The sequence below is a fragment of the Leopardus geoffroyi genome, chromosome A1 (genome assembly GCF_018350155.1).
Source record: "Leopardus geoffroyi isolate Oge1 chromosome A1, O.geoffroyi_Oge1_pat1.0, whole genome shotgun sequence".
NCBI lineage: Eukaryota > Metazoa > Chordata > Mammalia > Carnivora > Felidae > Leopardus > Leopardus geoffroyi.
In genome coordinates this window covers 28,833,751-28,852,426 of record NC_059326.1, presented here as the reverse complement: position 1 = coordinate 28,852,426, position 18,676 = coordinate 28,833,751, and the positions used below count along the sequence as shown (strand labels likewise).

General features: G+C 38.5%; 1 protein-coding gene across 1 annotated transcript in view; it reads right to left on the bottom strand.

Moving 5' to 3' along the window:
* VWA8 (von Willebrand factor A domain containing 8) overlaps window positions 1-18,676 on the bottom strand; it is a 366,738-nt gene that overhangs the window by 185,798 nt on the left and 162,264 nt on the right. Inside the window, exon 20 of the mRNA XM_045477746.1 lies at window positions 11,452-11,523. Coding sequence (XP_045333702.1) covers window positions 11,452-11,523 — 72 coding nt within the window. The remainder of the gene's footprint in view (window positions 1-11,451; window positions 11,524-18,676) is intronic.

The following is an 18,676-nucleotide window of genomic DNA, read 5'->3' as shown; positions in this document are numbered from 1 at the left end:
ATTGGGCTGTTTTCTGTTTCACCATATTGCAAAACAAAATGTCAGGAGGTAGCCTCACTGATTTACTGATTTACATGGGAGTTTATATCCTGATGTCATACATCAGTCAAGATCAGTCATTCCACAGTTATGATATACTAAAACATGTGTCCAGCAACTCCCTGTATAGAATCCAAGGTTCAGGAGGAGAACAGTGAGAAAGTCAAGTTCGATCTTTCCTTCTGCAGTAATTTTTAAAATCGACTCCGAGTGAGTGTTTACCACTGCCAGTGCTTCGCTTTCTCTCATGTGTTTCCCTCAACTTAGGGCATTCTTTCCAGTTCTCCCTAATTCTTTAATAACATTCATACAGTTAGACCAGTTTGTATAATATTTACAGATAATTTCTGCACAGTGTCCTAATTTCCTTTTTAAAAAAAGCTACTATATGAATGCCATTAACAAATACCAACTGCAATAAAAAAATAACAAAGAGACTAATATTACAGTAAATTGAGAGAAATAAATTGTGGCTGCTCTTTTTAAACCTTATAAGTTCTATCAAATGTTGAACCTTCTAATTCTTTGCTTCTGCCTGAAAATATACTTAATATACTAGCAGTTAAGAAACCTGGATGATGATCTCTGCTTTATCTCTCTCCAGATGGAGGTCTCTACCACCATCTGAGCCTAGATTTGTTCATTTGAATAAAGAGGGCCTAGACATGCTGATCCCTAAACACTTTTATTCTAATATTCTGTAATCGCATAGTAAAATGTGAGATTACTGCTATATAAATCACCGGAAATTTATTTTCCAAATTCTCTCAGTGAACCTGCACTACTTAGGTAATCAGAAAAAAATTATTAAAGCTGAATAGTAAACAATCCTAAACATGTGCACAAGTGGCTTCTTCATAACAGAGCCAATAAACATACCCAGAAGCCAGACGGAAAGACATACATTTCAACTGCACTATGAGTTTGCATGGCTTGAAAACACACTTACTTATAAAGCTTTCTGTCAAAGTCATAATCTCTTTTTCAGACAGGAATGATGAAATCCACATCCCTGCAACTCCTCTTTGAAATACTGTGCTGCTATAAATGGCAAAGGTATACTCTTAGGTAGTTTGGTCATTAGGTATGACCAAAGCAACCATGACAAATCTTGTGGAGGGAAAAGAAAAATCAATATGTGTGGAAGAACAACATGCAAATTCAAAATAAGTGCAAAAGAACATTCACTAAGAAACACCGAATGGTCAAGAATTTCCAGATCGTAATACAAATAACTTCATTAGGAAGCAAGGGGTTGGAGAAGGGACACAACATAATACAATCTAAAATAAAGATGACTGTCCTTATCTTTGATAAACCCAAGTATTTCATACCCTTGGGACTCCCAGGCTGCTAGAGCTCCTAGAATCATAGCACATTTAGTTATCAAATTCCCTGCTGCCACTACCAGCTGGGGACTACAGACAAGATTTCTGGACAAACTGTTCAGTCCCTTTACAGATATCAGACAATTCTGCTGGCATAGCAACGTGCTATGTTTCTAATGTTGCACAGTAGCAGTCTGCTAGGGCTCAGTTCAAATTATTAATTAGCAAAATTCACACATTCTTTAATTTTGGCAATAAAATATTCACAGCATCTCAATATTAAATAATTCAACAAACATGACTTTACCAGGAGAAAAACTAAGTCCATGATCACAAGAAGCCTATGATTAACGGGTGGAGTAAGATACAAAGGATTATATACGGTTATGTAGTAACAACGTGCATAGAGTTCTGCTTAGTTGGCACTAAAGATACGCTTACTGATTTTCATAATGTATAAATATCTCAAAGTCAAAGGCTATGAAAATCAAGAAAAGAAAGCAGTTATTTCTAACCTGGAAAAAAATGGATATGGTTTGAGGTCACTGTTGTACAAATTAATGAGGGATTTAAACTGGCTTAACAAAATTTATTCTAGACAGTATTTCCTCAGACGTTCATCAACACTGGTGTAGTTCTGAATAAAATGTTTACATTCGTGAAAATTCGTTACCCTGCTCAGGGTAAAGAGGACAGGAGAGTATTGCGTTCCTTTTTCAAAGAGACTTGGGAGGGACGTCAACTAAATATAATTTCCAGCCTTTGTTTAAATGCTGATTGGAATAAACCAAGTGTAAAATGACTGTCTGGAGATAGCTGTGGAAAAATGAAAAAAGGGTATCAGAATATATTCAGGGATTATTATTAATTTGTTAGGTGTACAGAATTGTGGTTATATTAGAAATAAATAGTGGGATGGCTATGAGAAAAACGCATTATGTAAAAGAATAATGCATGAAAAGACAACATAAAAAAGCGTTGGGGGAATAGATAAAACAAGTTAGATAAAATGCTATTAATTGTTAAAGCTAAGCAACCAGTAAAAGGGTTCGTTACATACTCTGCTTTTTATAGAAAATTACAAAACGCCCTGTACTCTGTATGTAAAGCATACTCCTTAGCCTGTGGCACTCAACCAAAGTTAGCAATTACATATTATTATTCTTGTTGCTGTTACCATTATTATTCCTAGGGTAAGCATTCCTGTGGTATGGTGAAAAGTAAGTGTGAACTTTGAGGTCGGAGCCCTAACTCTGCCACTAACTAGCTATGTGATCTTGAGCAAATATTTTAACTTTTTTGAGTTTTAGAAGGCTTATTTGTAAAATGTGAACCTAAAAACATTTACCTCAAAAGGCTGGTGTAGAACTAAATGAAATGGTTTTAAAAAAAGGATATTGGAAATTGTAAAATGTACAAATATTACCATTTTTAACCCTTATACTCATAAGAAACTTGTAGTTGTAGATGAAATCTACAGTTGTAGATAAAATCAAATACATATCACAACTTAAAAAAAGTATCAAAATAGTGAAAAATACTATAAAATTTCAAAAAAAAAGATTATTATTATTTTTTAAAGATTTTATTTTTAAGTAATCAGTATACCTAACGTGGGGCTTGATCACACAACCCCAACACTAGAATTGCATGCTCTACTTACTGAGCCAGGCAGGCACCCCAAAATTATTTCTACTTGGGAAAGACTAGGAAAGGTTTTGCTGAAGAAGAAATATCTGGGCTTTGAAAACTGGCAGGAGTTTCATCGGCAAAGATGAGAGAAGTGCTGTGTGAAGCCAACAATATGAAAAATGGCTGGGGGAGCAAAAGGGCCTGGTTTACTCAGGGAGGCTAAGAAACTCAAATCTGGAAGAATTAAAATTATACAAGGAGTTTGGAGCCAGGTTACAGATCGTTTTAAGTGTCTCCCTCGGAGACTTTATCTGATAAGCAAGGAAGAGCCACTTACAACTTTTACCAGGAAAATAAAATTAAGAGATACTTTCTAAGATTTATCTCACTGCTGATAGATCAGAAATTGCCAAGGAAGTGAAATGAATATCTAAAGAATCAGTACTGTAAAAACATGAAGCACATGAAAGTCAGGGATAGAGAAGACATCCTATGTGAAAATCAGCCAGAGCTGACTTTTGATTTGATAAGGAAGACATAACACAATAGAATTTTGATAAGGGCAAAAGTATGGGCTGTGGAATACAAGGAGAGCCTAAGTATAAAATTTCACCAGACCACTATTATTGGTAAAATGATACAAAAAGCTAGTTTAAAATGAAGAAAGAAAGAAAGAAAGAAAGAAAGAAAGAAAGAAAGAAAGAAAAGAAAAGAAAAGAAAAGAAAAGAAAAGAAAAGAGGGAGGGAGGAAGGGAGGGAGGGAGGGAGGGAAGGAAGGAAGGAAGGAAGGAAGGAAGGAAGGAAGGAAGGAAGAAAAAAGAAAAAAGAAAGGGAGGGAGGGAAGAAGGAAAGAAAGAAAGAGAAAGAAAGAAAGAGAAAGAAAGAAAGAAAGAAAGAAAGAAAGAAAGAAAGAAAGAAAGAGAAGAAAAGAAAAAAGAAAGATCTGGCAAATTACTGGATTATATTCATTTAGAAGTGACTACAAATTATTATGTTTCATTAAACATAAATCAAAATTTGATGATTTGCTTTGCAATTTTATCTCACATTATATATAGATGATTACATTTTCATCTCTTAAAATACTGCATATTAGAAAAACACTCTTAGGTAGGGATAGCTGAGCACTTTGGAACACCATATTGCTGAAATATTTCTTCCTTCTAATATCTGATAAAATGCAACTGTCTCTCAAAACTCAAGGGGTCTTACACAAAACGTAAGTTTATTCTTAGGGAGTTTTTAAAAAACAATAAAAACTACGCACCTATAGGTTGATTCTATAACGCCAAACACCCACAATCAATATTTTGCATATCAAATAGAATATAACTCTATAAATCAAGAGAAAAGAAAATCTGGGAAGAAAAGAAGCTTATTCTCCAGTAGAGTTAGGACAGAAGAAACATCACTGACTCAAAAATAAATAGGCATTTCTTTTTTTCCCTCTCAGTCAAGCTTAAATAAATAGAAAGTCATGCTAGGATAAAAAAAAAAAAAAAAAAAGAAAAAGCCTGCACGAAAACTCCTAATTGCACGAAAGGCACATGTAATGTTATAATTAAAGTAAGTAGAAAATAATACATGTGGCGGCATACTAAAGTGGTTCTACACTCTGCAGCATTATGTACTAAGGGACCATCAGATTAGTGTCATTTCAGGCACCTGTCCCTTTTGGCTAACAGGCAGCCATTCTGCTTCTCTTACTGGAAAGTTGCTGCACTGAGCCATAAAATCCTACATAGAAAATCGAAAGGGTAACAAAAATCAATTCACTTCATCAAAATAAGATGTGGGTTACTTAATTTTGCTACGATAAGTGACATTTATGGAACTGTTTTCAGCTTTCCAACAGTTATAAAATCTTGTCTAATATCAGATTTCTTAGAGAATATAGTATTATATGGAAAGAAAAGGTGGATTTGGGCTTATAAAGACAATAAACCGTGAGATATCTCAAAATCAACATTTACTCCTTAACTTCCTCACTGTAAAAGCTGCTACTGGTGACAGAGAAATCTTTCAAGGCATCTCCAAATTTACAACTTCAACTATTTAAAAGTTTCTTTCATGGACTTCAGCCAGATTCTAGTTTGCAAACAGAAGGCTGCGTAGACTGAATGTATCTATAGATAGTTCGTATTAAGAACATTCATCACACTTTATTGCCAGCCCACTGCTGGTTTCTCTGCCAATACTTAATCCTCAAAGCTTCACTTCTGATTTCTTTTTTTTTTTTTTTTTTTTTTGGAGTAGTCATCATGTAATGTCTTAGAAGGAGAAAGAAAGGGGTGCCTGGGTGGCTCAGTCGGTTAAGTGTCTTGACTTCGGCTGAAGTCATGATCTTCTGGTTTGTGAGTTTGAGCCCCGTGTTGGGTTCTGTGCCTCAGAGCCTGGAGCCTGCTTGGGATTCATTCTCTCTCTCCCTCAAAAATAAAAATAAACATTTAAAAAAAAGAGAGAGAGAAAGAAAGGAGCCTGGTCAATTGCTACAAATAGTTTACTTAGTTTCAGAATAAATCATGTGATTAAAATAGGGATTTTCCCACTTGTCACTTTGCATTTAGGAAAAAAACACTAATAAAAACAATGATACCACTACTGTGAGTAGTCCTCAACCTACCAGCTATGCCTTCACTCTCCTTTTTCCTTTATTTATTATTTTGTTTTACAAGATAGAAATAAAGGTGAAGATGAGAAGGTGCATAAAATATTCAGAGGTGCTGAAATACCACTGATAAATGAAGCAAGGCATTTTCGAAGCCATTGATGAAGGGCCTGCGTTAGTATGACTGCAAAAGTACGTTCATGGGGCGCCTGGGTGGTGCAGTCGGTTAAGCGTCCGACTTCAGCCAGGTCACGATCTCGCGGTCCGTGAGTTCGAGCCCCGCGTCGGGCTCTGGGCTGATGGCTCAGAGCCTGGAGCCTGTTTCCGATTCTGTGTCTCCCTCTCTCTCTGCCCCTCCCCCGTTCATGCTCTGTCTCTCTCTGTCCCAAAAATAAATAAACGTTGAAAAAAAAAAAATTAAAAAAAAAAAAAAAGGTACGTTCATGAAAAAGAAACCTCCTAGATGCTCAGAATTCTGAGGAAAGCACAGGGAAAGAGAATACACAACTGCATCCTTGGCAAAACACATCTCTGGGTCGTACTTGCTCTGCATTTATTTGCCAACAAATCGTGTAGGTGACTTTACACTCCCTTGTACATACTAAATGGAAGCAGTCAACAGTCTAACTGTAATGAACTTGGAGGGCATTATGTTAAGTGAAATAAGCCAGAGAGAGAAAGAGAGACAAATATTGCGTGGTATCATTTATATGAGGAATCTACAAAAGAAAAAGATAAAGAAAAAGCCAGACTGAGAAACAGAGTAGAAAAGTGGCTGGGGGTGGGGTAATAGGGAGAGGCTGGGAAAAGGGTACAAAATTCACCTATAAGATGACCAGGCTCTGAAGATCTAATGTATAACATGGCGGCTATAGTTGATAACGCTGTATTACATAATAGAATTTGCTAAGAGAGTAGAATCTAAATGTTCATATGACAAAAGAAAACATGTGAGGCAGTGGAATGTTTAATCAACTAGATGGGAGGAATCTTGTCAAAATGTATATGTATATCAAATCATCACATTGTACCCTTTAAATATATTATGATTTTGTCAATTGTATCTCAATAAGGCTGGGAGAGAAAGAGTCAAACTGTAGAATCTTGCTCAGATCTTAACACCAATGGTTGAAAACAAGTGTGAGAGGAACTAAAATTAGCTAAAGTATTTAAAAAGTTCTGTTTAAATTTTAACTAGCCACTTTGGTTCAATCTCTACTCCTTGACCTGGTGAATGTAAGCAGGCACAATGTTATATGTCACTTAATTAGCTAAATATTAATCACCATTTAATTATTATTTGAAATTTAAAAATGATTACTATTCCATTATTCTGTTCTAGTGATAATGCTGCCAGTCTCTGATCCTGTCAGTATATATAAACATATCCAGTTGAATGGGCCACTTAACTATTTACTCTCTTAAGTAGGCACTCCCTAGATTCTACCTAATTTGTTTCCTTCGTTGATAGTTACAAATTTTCAAAATAAGGAATTCAGTCCATCTGTCTTAGACTCTCCTGAAAATAATCCGAGTTCACCTGAATTTTAAATTCATACTACTTCTAAATCATTTTGACTACTCATTGGGAATTTATTCTTAGTAGTCTTCTACAATCCAGCAATTTACTCAGCAAATATTTGTTGACTATCTATGTATGCAAGGCAAAAATAATTAAGGCTTTTCTCAAGGGACTCTCTCTTGGTTTAGTAGAGAGATGGCAGGTAGAGGCATAAGTCTAAGAGAAGCCAAAAGAAATCAATAACTGACCTGCTGTAACAGTTCAAGGAATAGGGCCAAAGCTTCAGGCCTGTGTTCAGGAAGACTTTCTTAAAGAAACATATTATAGAATATTATAGCCAGAAGGACCTTAGAAAATACCCATTCCAGGGGCGTCTGCGTGGCTCAGTTGGTTAAGCATCTGACTCTTGATTTTGACTCAGGTCATGATCTCATGGTTCATGGGATTGAGTCCCTCATTGGGTTCTGCGCAGACAGCATGGAGCCGGCTTGGGATTCACTCTCTCCCTCTCTCTCTGCCCCTTCCTCTCTCACTCTCTCTGTCTCTTTCAAAATAAATGAATAAACTTAAAAAAAAAAAAAAAAAAAAAAGAAAATACCCATTTCAATCCTATCATTTAACAGATAAGGGGGAAAAAAGAGAGAGAGAAGAAAAAAGACAAAGCCCATTAAGGAGTAATAGCAATCTACCTAATATCACCTAGAGAATTGTAAAGTCTGGACAAGAAGGTAGGTCTTTGGATTCCCAGCTTTCGCTCTTCTATGATAGCACATTGCCACTCTGGGGTTGGAAGGATTTCAAAAGGCAAAGATGGGGGAAATAAGAGAGCAGGCTGATAAGATCAAAGGTTGGAATATGACACTGATACAAAGGTATGTTTGGAAAGCAGTTATATTTATCTGAGGACAAGAGTTTGAGGGGGAGGAATGAGACAGTAGGCTGCAAGCAGGGTAGGAATAGATAATGGACAAATGACAGGAGGATAGCAAACAACAGACTAAGAGAGTTAGTCTTGTTCATTAGATAATTTAATGGACACAGAAGCAGAACTGACTTGGGAAATCTGAAAGTTCCTTCAACATTGGTAAATTATTATTAATATAATTTATTGTCAAATTGGCTAACATACAGTGTGTAGAGTGTGTTCTTGGTTTCGGGGTAGATTCCGGTGGTTCATCACTTACATACAACACCCAGTGCTCATCCCAACAAGTGCCCTCCTCAATGCCCATCACCCATTCCTCCCTCCCCCGCCTCCCCTTCCACCCTCAGTTTGTTCTCTGTATTTAAGAGTCTTATTATATGAGACTGATGGTCTTAAAAGTATATAAGGAATGAACAAAAAAGCCCTTCTGATATGAAAAAGGCTAGTTAAACATACCAAATTTAACACTGAATACAATCTCCCTTGGTCAATTTTTCTTTCTCCCAAGTGGGTGCAGAACAAGGACGAAAGAAGGCAAGACCCGCTGATGACAGGCACAGTTTGTGACAGCAGTGATGGAGAGACATTCGTGATGCCAGGCACATGCCTACAGAGCGGTAGCTGCTCTTGCCTCCACCCCACTGCCTGGCCCTGTGTCCTACTGTCCTGTTCTCTTCTTTGGGACTGGAAATCAACTAGAGATAGCCTACTGGATTTCCCACCAACATGACTCTAGGGTCATTTCAAAGCACACTGCCTCTTTTCCACTTACCACAAAGTAAAAGCAAACCTCTGTTCCACCTCACCCTCATCCTGCATAGCTCTCCTCAGCCCCCCTCCCCTCTCACAGATTAGAGTGTGATTCCTGTCTTTCTGGTTACTGGCTAGGTTCTAACTTTAACCTTTCAACCTAGACACCTCTTCTGAAACCCTGACTCTTTTAGCTGCTCAACTGTCAACTCTGCCTTTGGCAAGACACTTCTACTCCATCCCACCCACTAAACCCTTAGGGCATCAGTATAACCTAGGATATTTCCGTGCTGCTTGAATTCACAGCTTGACCTCTAGGGACCTTCCTTTTGAAAAGCTGCTTCTCAGCAAAATTATTCCCCAAGTCCCAGTCCTGTAGATTGTTGGTCTGGCCTGCTGCTGCTGAGATGCCAGCAGAGTCTCTGTCTAAGGTCATCCAGGTGATGGCAGAAGTCCCAAAAAGGACACACTGAGTGCACCAAGGTTTAACCACTTATAAAATGTTTGTGAAATACTCTGGGCTAGATAGTCAGAAATTTTCAGAGAGTCACCATTTTTCAGAGACAGATGAAAAATTTGAAATCAAGGACTGAATACTGGATAATTGCTCTCCATCCTTACTCAGGGAGGAAAATGATTTTTCAATACATAAAGGTAGGCAGGAGTTTTTAAACAGTGAAAAAAAAAACCTGAATAATTTATCACGCTTCTTGTAATTCTTATTTAGAAAAAAATGAAACAAGAAAATATTAAAGTCCTTTTTAACAGCACAGTGGTAAAGAGATTTAATTTTAACTGAGCACCTACTATGAGGCAGGTACTGCATGAGGTACTTTCCACGCATTACCTCCTGTGGTCCTTACTTGAGTGCATACTGTTTTTACTTCCAGGTTAGATATCAAGGCACTGGGCCTTGGTAAGATAAGCAATTTTCCCACAGTCACAGCCATCTGTGACAGGGTTGCTATTGCAGCTTGAACCAGTTAACTTCTAAATCTATGTACTCGATCAGTAAGCCATTCGATTGGCCCACGTTTAGTAAAAAAAAAAAAAAAAAAATCAACACTTTGGGGCACCTGGGTGTCTTAGTCGGTTAACTGTCAACTCTTAATTTCACCTCAGGTCATGATGTCACGGTTCGTGGGATCCAGCCCCACATCTGCCTCTGTACTGCTTGGGATTCTCTCTCTGCCCTGCCCTCACTTACGTGTATTCTCTCTCTCTCTCTCTCTCTCTCTCTCTCTCTCTCTCAAAATAAATAAATAAAAACTTAAAAAACCCAACACTTTAAAATTATAAGTTTGAGGGACTAAATATATGAAGAACATGTGTTGTCTTTATAAGTTAAAAAAAAAAAAAAGGAAAAATAAAGACTAAACTCCTTCTGAAAGTTTATCATTAATTTAAGACCCATTTAAAAAAACCAGAGGTGCTGTTCACCGTGAATCTGACAATTCAACTGGGGAACATTAGAACCTTCTAAACAGAAAATATCCACCCCGTCCCTCCATAAACACATGGTGAATATCTACAATGTAGCAGACACTGTTGTAGAAACCAAGGATACAGAGAGAAGCAAGAAAACCATGGTCCCTGCCCTTGAAGATCATATAGACAAGTTGGAAAGACAGTCATTCTACACATAGACACAGTAACATGACTAGTGTGAGGACAGAAACATAGAAGGGTGTAGAAGGAGGATAAATTGAATTCAGCTAGGGACAAGGGGAGACCTCTCAGGAGTTAGGGGAAAGGGGTGGAGGAAGAGGACTGGGAGTGCTCCTTGTAGACAGAAGGGCAGGCAGCAAGGACTAGGGCAGAGATAAGAAACTGAAGCAAGTTCAGAGTGGCTCAAGCTAACACCGAGTGAGAGAAAGGAAGGAGCCAAGGCTTAGGACTAGAAAGGTGGGCAGAGGCCAGATCCTGCAGGACACTGTAAGCCATACTGAAGACTATACCTAAGAGCAATGGAAAGCCAATTTATTTATTTATTTAAAAAAAAATTTTTTTTTCAACGTTTATTTATTTTTGGGACAGAGAGAGACAGAGCATGAACGGGGGAGGGGCAGAGAGAGAGGGAGACACAGAATCGGAAGCAGGCTCCAGGCTCTGAGCCATCAGCCCAGAGCCTGACGCGGGGCTCGAACTCACGGACCGCGAGATCGTGACCTGAGCTGAAGTCGGACACTTAACCGACTGAGCCACCCAGGCGCCCCTGGAAAGCCAATTTAAGCGAAAAAGGGAGACTTGGTCAGATTTTAATTTGACAGGCATCAACCTGGCTGCAGAGCGAGGAGTAGATCGGAGCGAGAGTAAGGTTGACGTGGAGCTATGTTAGCAAAGTACTGCTGTAGACCAGGTGACAGGTGACGGCCAGCTGGGCTAGGGTGACAGATATAGGAAAGAAGAGTAGATACTTATGAGGTAGAAGGGACAGAACTTGATGGGTGATTGAATGGGGATTTAAGCCCGGACATAATTCTAAAACTTAGAAGGTAGAAGGCCCTCTTTGCCTAATTAAATCAGTCATTTTGGTAGGAAAAAGAAGAATCACTTCTAAAAACATATTCCAACAAGAAGAGACTTACTGCTTTTAAACTGTTACTATCATTTATTCATTAGTACCTGAGTTCCAGCCATAACTCACCTGATTGCCAACCAATAATAGGTGTTCTCCAAGAAGAAAGTCTTTCAGCATGTCTTCCATCACTATCATGTGCTAGAGAGAAAAGAACTAGAGGTTAATTGTGTTTTGCATAATCAAGGTGAAATAATAAAGTTAACAATAAATACCTCTTTATGCTAAGTAAAACATCTAGGGTGACAATTCAAGATGACAGCGTAGGAAGATCCCGAACTCACCTCCCCCCGTGGACACACAGATTGTACAGCATCAGATGAAATAATTTCCTTTTAGAAAAATCTAAAGGCTAGCTGCCTGATGATTACACACTGGGCAAATGAGAAGAAAACCATCAAAGCAGGGAGGAGAGGCTGGGACACAGTCTCACCATAAACCTCACCCCCAGTGCAGCATCCTGTAACTGGGAGGGAGCTCAAAACGTGGAGCTTCACCCTGAGGAACGAAGGGTCCGAACCCCACACTGAGCATCCCAACTTTTAAGACATATACTTGAGAGATGAGCCCCCCAAAACATCTAACTTTGAAAGCCAACAGGGCTTACATCCTGAGACCCACAAGACTCTAGTGATTCTGAGAAACTGCTCTTAGAGGATTGTGCACTCAGACTCCCCTGCCCCGGGGCCCAGCTCAGAGGCAGCTGACTGTGCCCAGACTTAAAGTGAAGGAGGCTCACCTGCTTATATTAAAGAACTGGCCTGAGGTACAGGCATCTAACTTAATACACACATGTAGAAGCCTGCTGGAATACTCTCTGGGGATGGAGACTGGCACAGGCCATCTTCATGCTCTCCCTCTCCCATATTCCAGAACACCAGTATCTCCTGGAAGAGAGCTTTTCCATGGATCTGGTGCCTCAATTTTTGTGACTACGACCTGGGAGTCACCTCTTGATCACCTGGCTCTGGAGGCCGGGGAGTTTGCATTCCTGGTCCCATACAACTGATAATTGGCATCACCCAGAAAGAAGCTCATACCCCTATGTGGCCCCTGATTTTTGTGGCTTCTGCCAGAAGATACCTCTACATCACATGGCTCTGGTGGCCAGTGGGGCTTATACAGTGAGTCCCACAGGACTGTAACCAAAGGACAGAGAGGTCTTAAAAAGCTACCACCCCTAGGGCATAGCAATAGACAACAAATCCAGGAGCTCAGTTATTCTAGGAAGGAGGACTATTAGCTAATCATCATGACTGAGGCCTGAGGGGGCAGTATTCTAATAAAACATGCATCCTAGGGGTGGCTGTAATCCTGTCTAGAGACCTTGGAGGGCAGGCGCTATCTTTGTACTCACACTTTATCATGCTCCAAAGCACCAGTGTCTCCTGGAAGGGAGCTTTACACACATCTGGTGCCCTAGTTTTTGTGTCTGGTGCCCTGGTTAATGCAGCTGTCACCCAGGGACACTCCTTAATATTTGGCTCTGGTATCTTGGGGGGGCTTGCATTTCTGGGTCCCATGAGACTGTGGCTATCATAAAGATGGTGCTTGGCAGGCTACCAGCCCAGGACACTGCAAGACAGCGGACTGAGGCATACTCTTCAATCTTCTGTGAAGGAGGCCTCTTTGCTTGTCCTGGAGCTTCAGCCTGAGGAACAAGCTTCAGTTTGGCACACATTTAGAAGCCCATGGAGCACTCTCAAGGAATGTAGGCTATGGATGCCATCTTGGCTTTCTCTTCCTTGGCCTTGCTCCAATTCCCCAGTATCACTTAGAAAAGGGCTTGGACACTTGTTTGTAGCCCCAATCTCTATGGCTGTCATCCAGTGGACACCTCTAGATCACCTGGTTCTCATGGTGAGAGGGGCTATAGTTATGGTACACAGGACTGTATATATTTGCATACTTTTAAAAGCTAATGCTTGAGGGTGTGGCTTCCAGTCAGCCTGAGTCCAAGGGCTGAGATCCTCCCCTATGGGACAAGAGGTCTTGGCACATCTTCAGGTACTGGGAACTATTAAAAATATAATGGGCGGCTTGAACAAGCATATAGATTTAAGAGACAATCAAGAGCTGAGGCAGCATTGAATGATAAGGTTCATCTCCTACATGAGGCCACTCTTTTAAGACTGGGAGAGGTAGTTATTTCATATATTGTATAAAACCAATAGAGTTAAGCAAGATGAAAAACAGAACAAAGGATATGTTCCAATGAAAGGACAAGATAAAACCTCGGGAAAAAATCTTAATAAAATGGAGATAAATAATTTACCCAATAAAATTTCAAAGTAATGGTCATAAGGAAAACCACCCCCCAAAACTGAAAAGGATGGATGAACACAGTGAGGACTTCAACAAAGAGATGAGAAATATAAAAAGTATCAAATAGAAGTCACAATGTTGAAGAATATAGTAACTGAGCTAATTAAGTTCAACAGCAGAACAGATGAAGTAGAAGATAGGATCAGTCAACTCAAAGACAAGGCAGTGGAACAAACCCCATTAAAGCATCAAAAAGAAAAAAGAATTTTTTTAAAAGTGAAGATAGTTTAAGAGACTTAAGGGACAACATCAAACAAGCTAACATTTGAACTATAGGGCCCCGGGAAAGAGAAGTTAAAGAGGCAGAAATCTTACTTAAAAAAATAATAACTGAAAACTTCTCTAACATGGGGAAGGAAACAAACATCCAGACCCAAGAATCCCAGCAAGTTCCGAAGAAGAGGAGTTGAGAGACCCACACCATGACACATTATAATTAAAATGTCATTTTTTAAAGTTTATTTATCTTGAGAGAGAGAGAAAGAGAGAAGAAGGACCAGAGAAAGAGGGAGAAAGCATATATAAAGGTCTTGGAATTTTATTCCCATTCTGTCAGCACAAAGCCTGATGCGGGGCTTGAACTCATGAGCTGTGAGATCATGACCTGAGCCAAAATTGAGAGTTGGACACTTACACAACCAAGCCACCCAGGTGCTCCCAAAATGTCAAAAGTTCAAGACAAGGAGAGTATATTAAAGGCAACAGTAGAAAAACAACTTGTTACATAGAAGGGAACACCCATAAAGCAATGAGCAGATTTTTTAGCAGTGACATTGCATGCCAGAGGGAATGGCACAAGGTATTCAAAGGACTGAAAAAAACCCTTGCCAACCAAGAATACTTTACCTAGCAAGTTATCATTCAGAAGTGAAAAACAGAGTATTCCAGACAAGCAAATGCTAAATGAGTCATCACCACTAACCGAGCCTTACAAGAAATATTAAAAGGACTTTAAGCCGAATAGAAAAGGTGTTAATTAGTAACGAAGACATACATGAAAATAAATTTCACCAGAAAGGTAAATATATAGTAAAGATAGAGGATTAATCACTTACAAAGATAGTATGAAGGTTAATAGGCAAGGTAGTAAAAACATCTTTGATTATAATAATTAATTGACATATAAGATAAAAAATGTAAGATGTGACAGCAAAAACAAAACATGAGGGGGAAGAGCAAGAATGTTGAGCTTTATAATGGGATTAAACTAAGTTGTTATCAACTTAAAATAGACTGTTGTAGATATATGTAAGCCTCACGGTAACTAGAAAGAAATAACAAAAAATAGACAGAAGAGAATATAAGAATAACACTAAAGAAAGCCATCAAACCACTAAAGAAGAGTGTAAGAGAAAAAGAAACAGAGAAAAACTATAGAAATAGCCAGAAAATAATTAACAAAATGGCAATAAACACATACCTATTAATAATTACTTTGAATGTAAATGGACTAATTTCTCCAATTGAAAGACACAGAGTGGCTAAATAGATAAAATACCAAGGCCCTTCTATATGTTGCCTAGAAGAGATTCATTTTAGACATAAAGACACATACAGACTGAAAGTGAAGAAATGAGAAAAGATATTCCATGCAAACGAAAACCAAAAGAAAGCAGAAATGGCTGTACTTATATCAAACATGTTTACTAGTAAGGAAACTGAACCCATAAAAAAAACAAAAAACAAAACAACAACAACAACAACAAAAAAAAAAACCCTCAACAAATGAAAGTCCAGACCAGACTGCTTCACTAGTGAATTCCACCAAACATTCAAAGAAGAATTAATACCAATCTTTCTCAAACTCTTCCAAAATACAGAGGGGACCTCTTTCAAACTCACTGTATGAGGCCACCTACCCTGATACCAAAGCCAGACAAAGATGCCAAAAGAAAGAAAAACTACAGGTCAATATCCTGGATGAACACAGATGTAAAAATTCTCAACGACATTATCAGCAAGCCATAATTTAACACGACATTAAAAGAATCATACACTATGATCAAGTGGGGATTATTCCAGGGATGTAAGGATGGTTCAACATCTACAAATGAGTTAATGTAGATATGAAGATGATCATCTCAACAGATGCAGAAGAAGCTTAAGTCAAAGACAGACAAATCCTGTATGATATCTTACATATGGAATCTAAAAAATATGGGGCGCCTGGGTGGCGCAGTCGGTTAAGCGTCCGACTTCAGCCAGGTCACGATGTCGCGGTCCGTGAGTTCGAGCCCCGCGTCAGGCTCTGGGCTGATGGCTCAGAGCCTGGAGCCTGTTTCCGATTCTGTGTCTCCCTCTCTCTCTGCCCCTCCCCTGTTCATGCTCTGTCTCTCTCTGTCCCAAAAATAAATAAACGTTGAAAAAAAAAAAAAAATTAAAAAAAAAATATGTATGTGTATATTTATAATATGTAAATAAAATATATTTAACATATATATACTAAAAAAAATCAAGCTCATAGGTACAGAAAATACACTGGCTGTTGCTAGAGGCAGGGGGTAGGGGTGGGAGAAATGGGTAAATTTTTATGTTTTAGTTTAAACAAACTGAATACAAAAGAAAGTAAAACATCTATTGTAACCGACAATACTCAATTTGATTTAAAAAAAAATTAATGTTGGTTGTAAATTATATAACCAATTAGGTCACTGACACTAAAAGCTTGCAACAGTCCACCTAAGCAAGACTAAGCCACTGACCATTATTTCAAAGAGTTTGCATAATTTAACCCTAACATATTTTAGCTATGGCTCTATGAGGGTTGGCTTGTAATTTAATATAATATTTAAATTAACACTTCCTAATAATGTAAATATACAAAGGCTCTCTAAAATAATTGGAGATTTCCATGGAACATGTTACACTAACTTGCTCTTAACCATTACCTTCAGAGGAAGTGTAACTTTAGAATTAGAAACACATGACTTAGTTTCCATGTTTTTTATTTGAATTAGGCCACAATATAATACAAGAACAAGATTAAGGTTTCTCACAATAGCCACAGAGGAAATTACATTGCTCTTTTGTATCTTGCAAAATAGGACAACCATAAGTAGGTCACAAAGGCTCAGGGGCGGGGGTTGGGGGGAAGAAATATATCCTAGAACAATTAATATCCCTATTTCTTTCTCTTGGTTTTCTGTATCAAAACAATAACAGCTTCATAAGTACTGAGTTACTGAAGTTCCTCATTTGTAAAAAAGGCAAATTAACTGCATTTAATACACACTGCAGATATTTTTCTAGCTTATGCTTGCTTTTCTTTTTTTAACTTGTTATGGATTTTTTTTTTTTTGACATCTTGAATATTTTCCTTTTACTTGTCAAATTAAGCCATACTTTCTTTCAGAGTTTTTTTCTTAGAAAAACTGAGAAAGTTTTTTCTTTCCTTCAAAAACAGATGAGTATTTCCTAAAGTCTACCTTTGTAGTTTTTATTTTTTAAAAAGCTTTCAGATACGCTGTTGCACTAGAGTTTTAACAAAGCTTGAAGTAGGGTGGGCACATCAATTTATTGTCCACCCTGGCACACTTTTAAGACTAAAAAGAGGTATCGTTAATAATAACGGGCAACAAATGTAAACAGGGACTATTTTAGGGATTATCTTAAGCAGGCCAATGTGTGTGGTTACCCTAGGGAGTCCTAGAATACCCCTCTAATCTGGGTTCTACTGGTAATGTGGTCTGGAGACCTCTTCCTTCTAACTAAGATGAAAACTCAGTGCCAATTTCCAGACATTAAAGTTTTCCAGTAACAAAAGGGCTAATCCACATGAGGAATAGACAGAAAAGTTAGAAGGAGCACCTGTATCACCAGATAAAGAAAAGCCATGTAAATACTGAAAAATAATTCAAACTATAGTTGTGTTCTTCTATAGTGTACTCATGTTCTCCTACTTTATGCCCTCATTCCATCCAACTAGAGTATTCAAATCAACAAACATTAGCTAAGGCTAAGGTCACACTGCCTATGTAATTCTTCTCTTAACCTCTTGGCCCACTCATGTACCACAGTTTCTTAAAAGTTGCCCCTTCCAGTTGTTCACCTCTCCTGAATCCCTCCTACCTCTCTAACAATTTCTCTCCACAGTCTTTCAGGTTGGATCTTTTTGTTGTAGCAATTCCTTGGATACTGATTTCTTCCATATTCCTTCATTTGATCTCTCTCAGTACCTTTTTATATGGTCTCCTGGGGTCAAGGTTTAGGGCAGAGTAGCTTATGCCTACGTATACACGGGCACCCTCCAAAGGGGGAGGGAGGGCTGTGTGCAGAGTTGGGTACCCACATGTCAGTGCTTGAAGAGCTATGTGTGACTACTCTCCCTAAATCCTCTCACCTATTCCACTGTTTTGGCTACCAACTCTATGATGATCTTCAACAGCAAGACTCCTCCTCAGCTCCAGCCTCATATTCTGAGTGACTGTCAAACCATGTCCTTGGTTATTTCCCAGTCTCTTCAAACTCACCGTGTCCAAAACTTGTCTCATTACTTTCTCCTCAACTTTGTTTTTTCTCCTGTATCTTTTATCCCTGTTAATAGCATCATTTCCTACCATCCGACCAAACCTCTACCGTCATCTTGCACGCTTCACTCCTTCCTTATCAAGAGCCAGTTAAACACCAAGTCTAAGCTATTAAGTCACCCAAAAGTCAATTGTATTTATCCCTCTCTTTCTATCCCCAGTTTTCATTTAGGTTTTTACATCTCTGGCCTAGATTTTTATCATCAATTTGGCTTCTCTAACTTCAGTCTCTCCTTGAGGCAATGTGCTCTTTATAGTACTGACAATCACTTCTTTGTTCAAAATCATGTCACTTTTTTTTTCTTTTTTCTTTTTTAATGAAATTTATTGTCAAATTGGTTTCCATACAACACGCAGTGCTCATCCCAACAGGTGCCCTCCTCAATGCCCATCACCCACTTTCCCCTCCCTCCCACCCCTCTTCCCCCATCAACCCTCAGTTT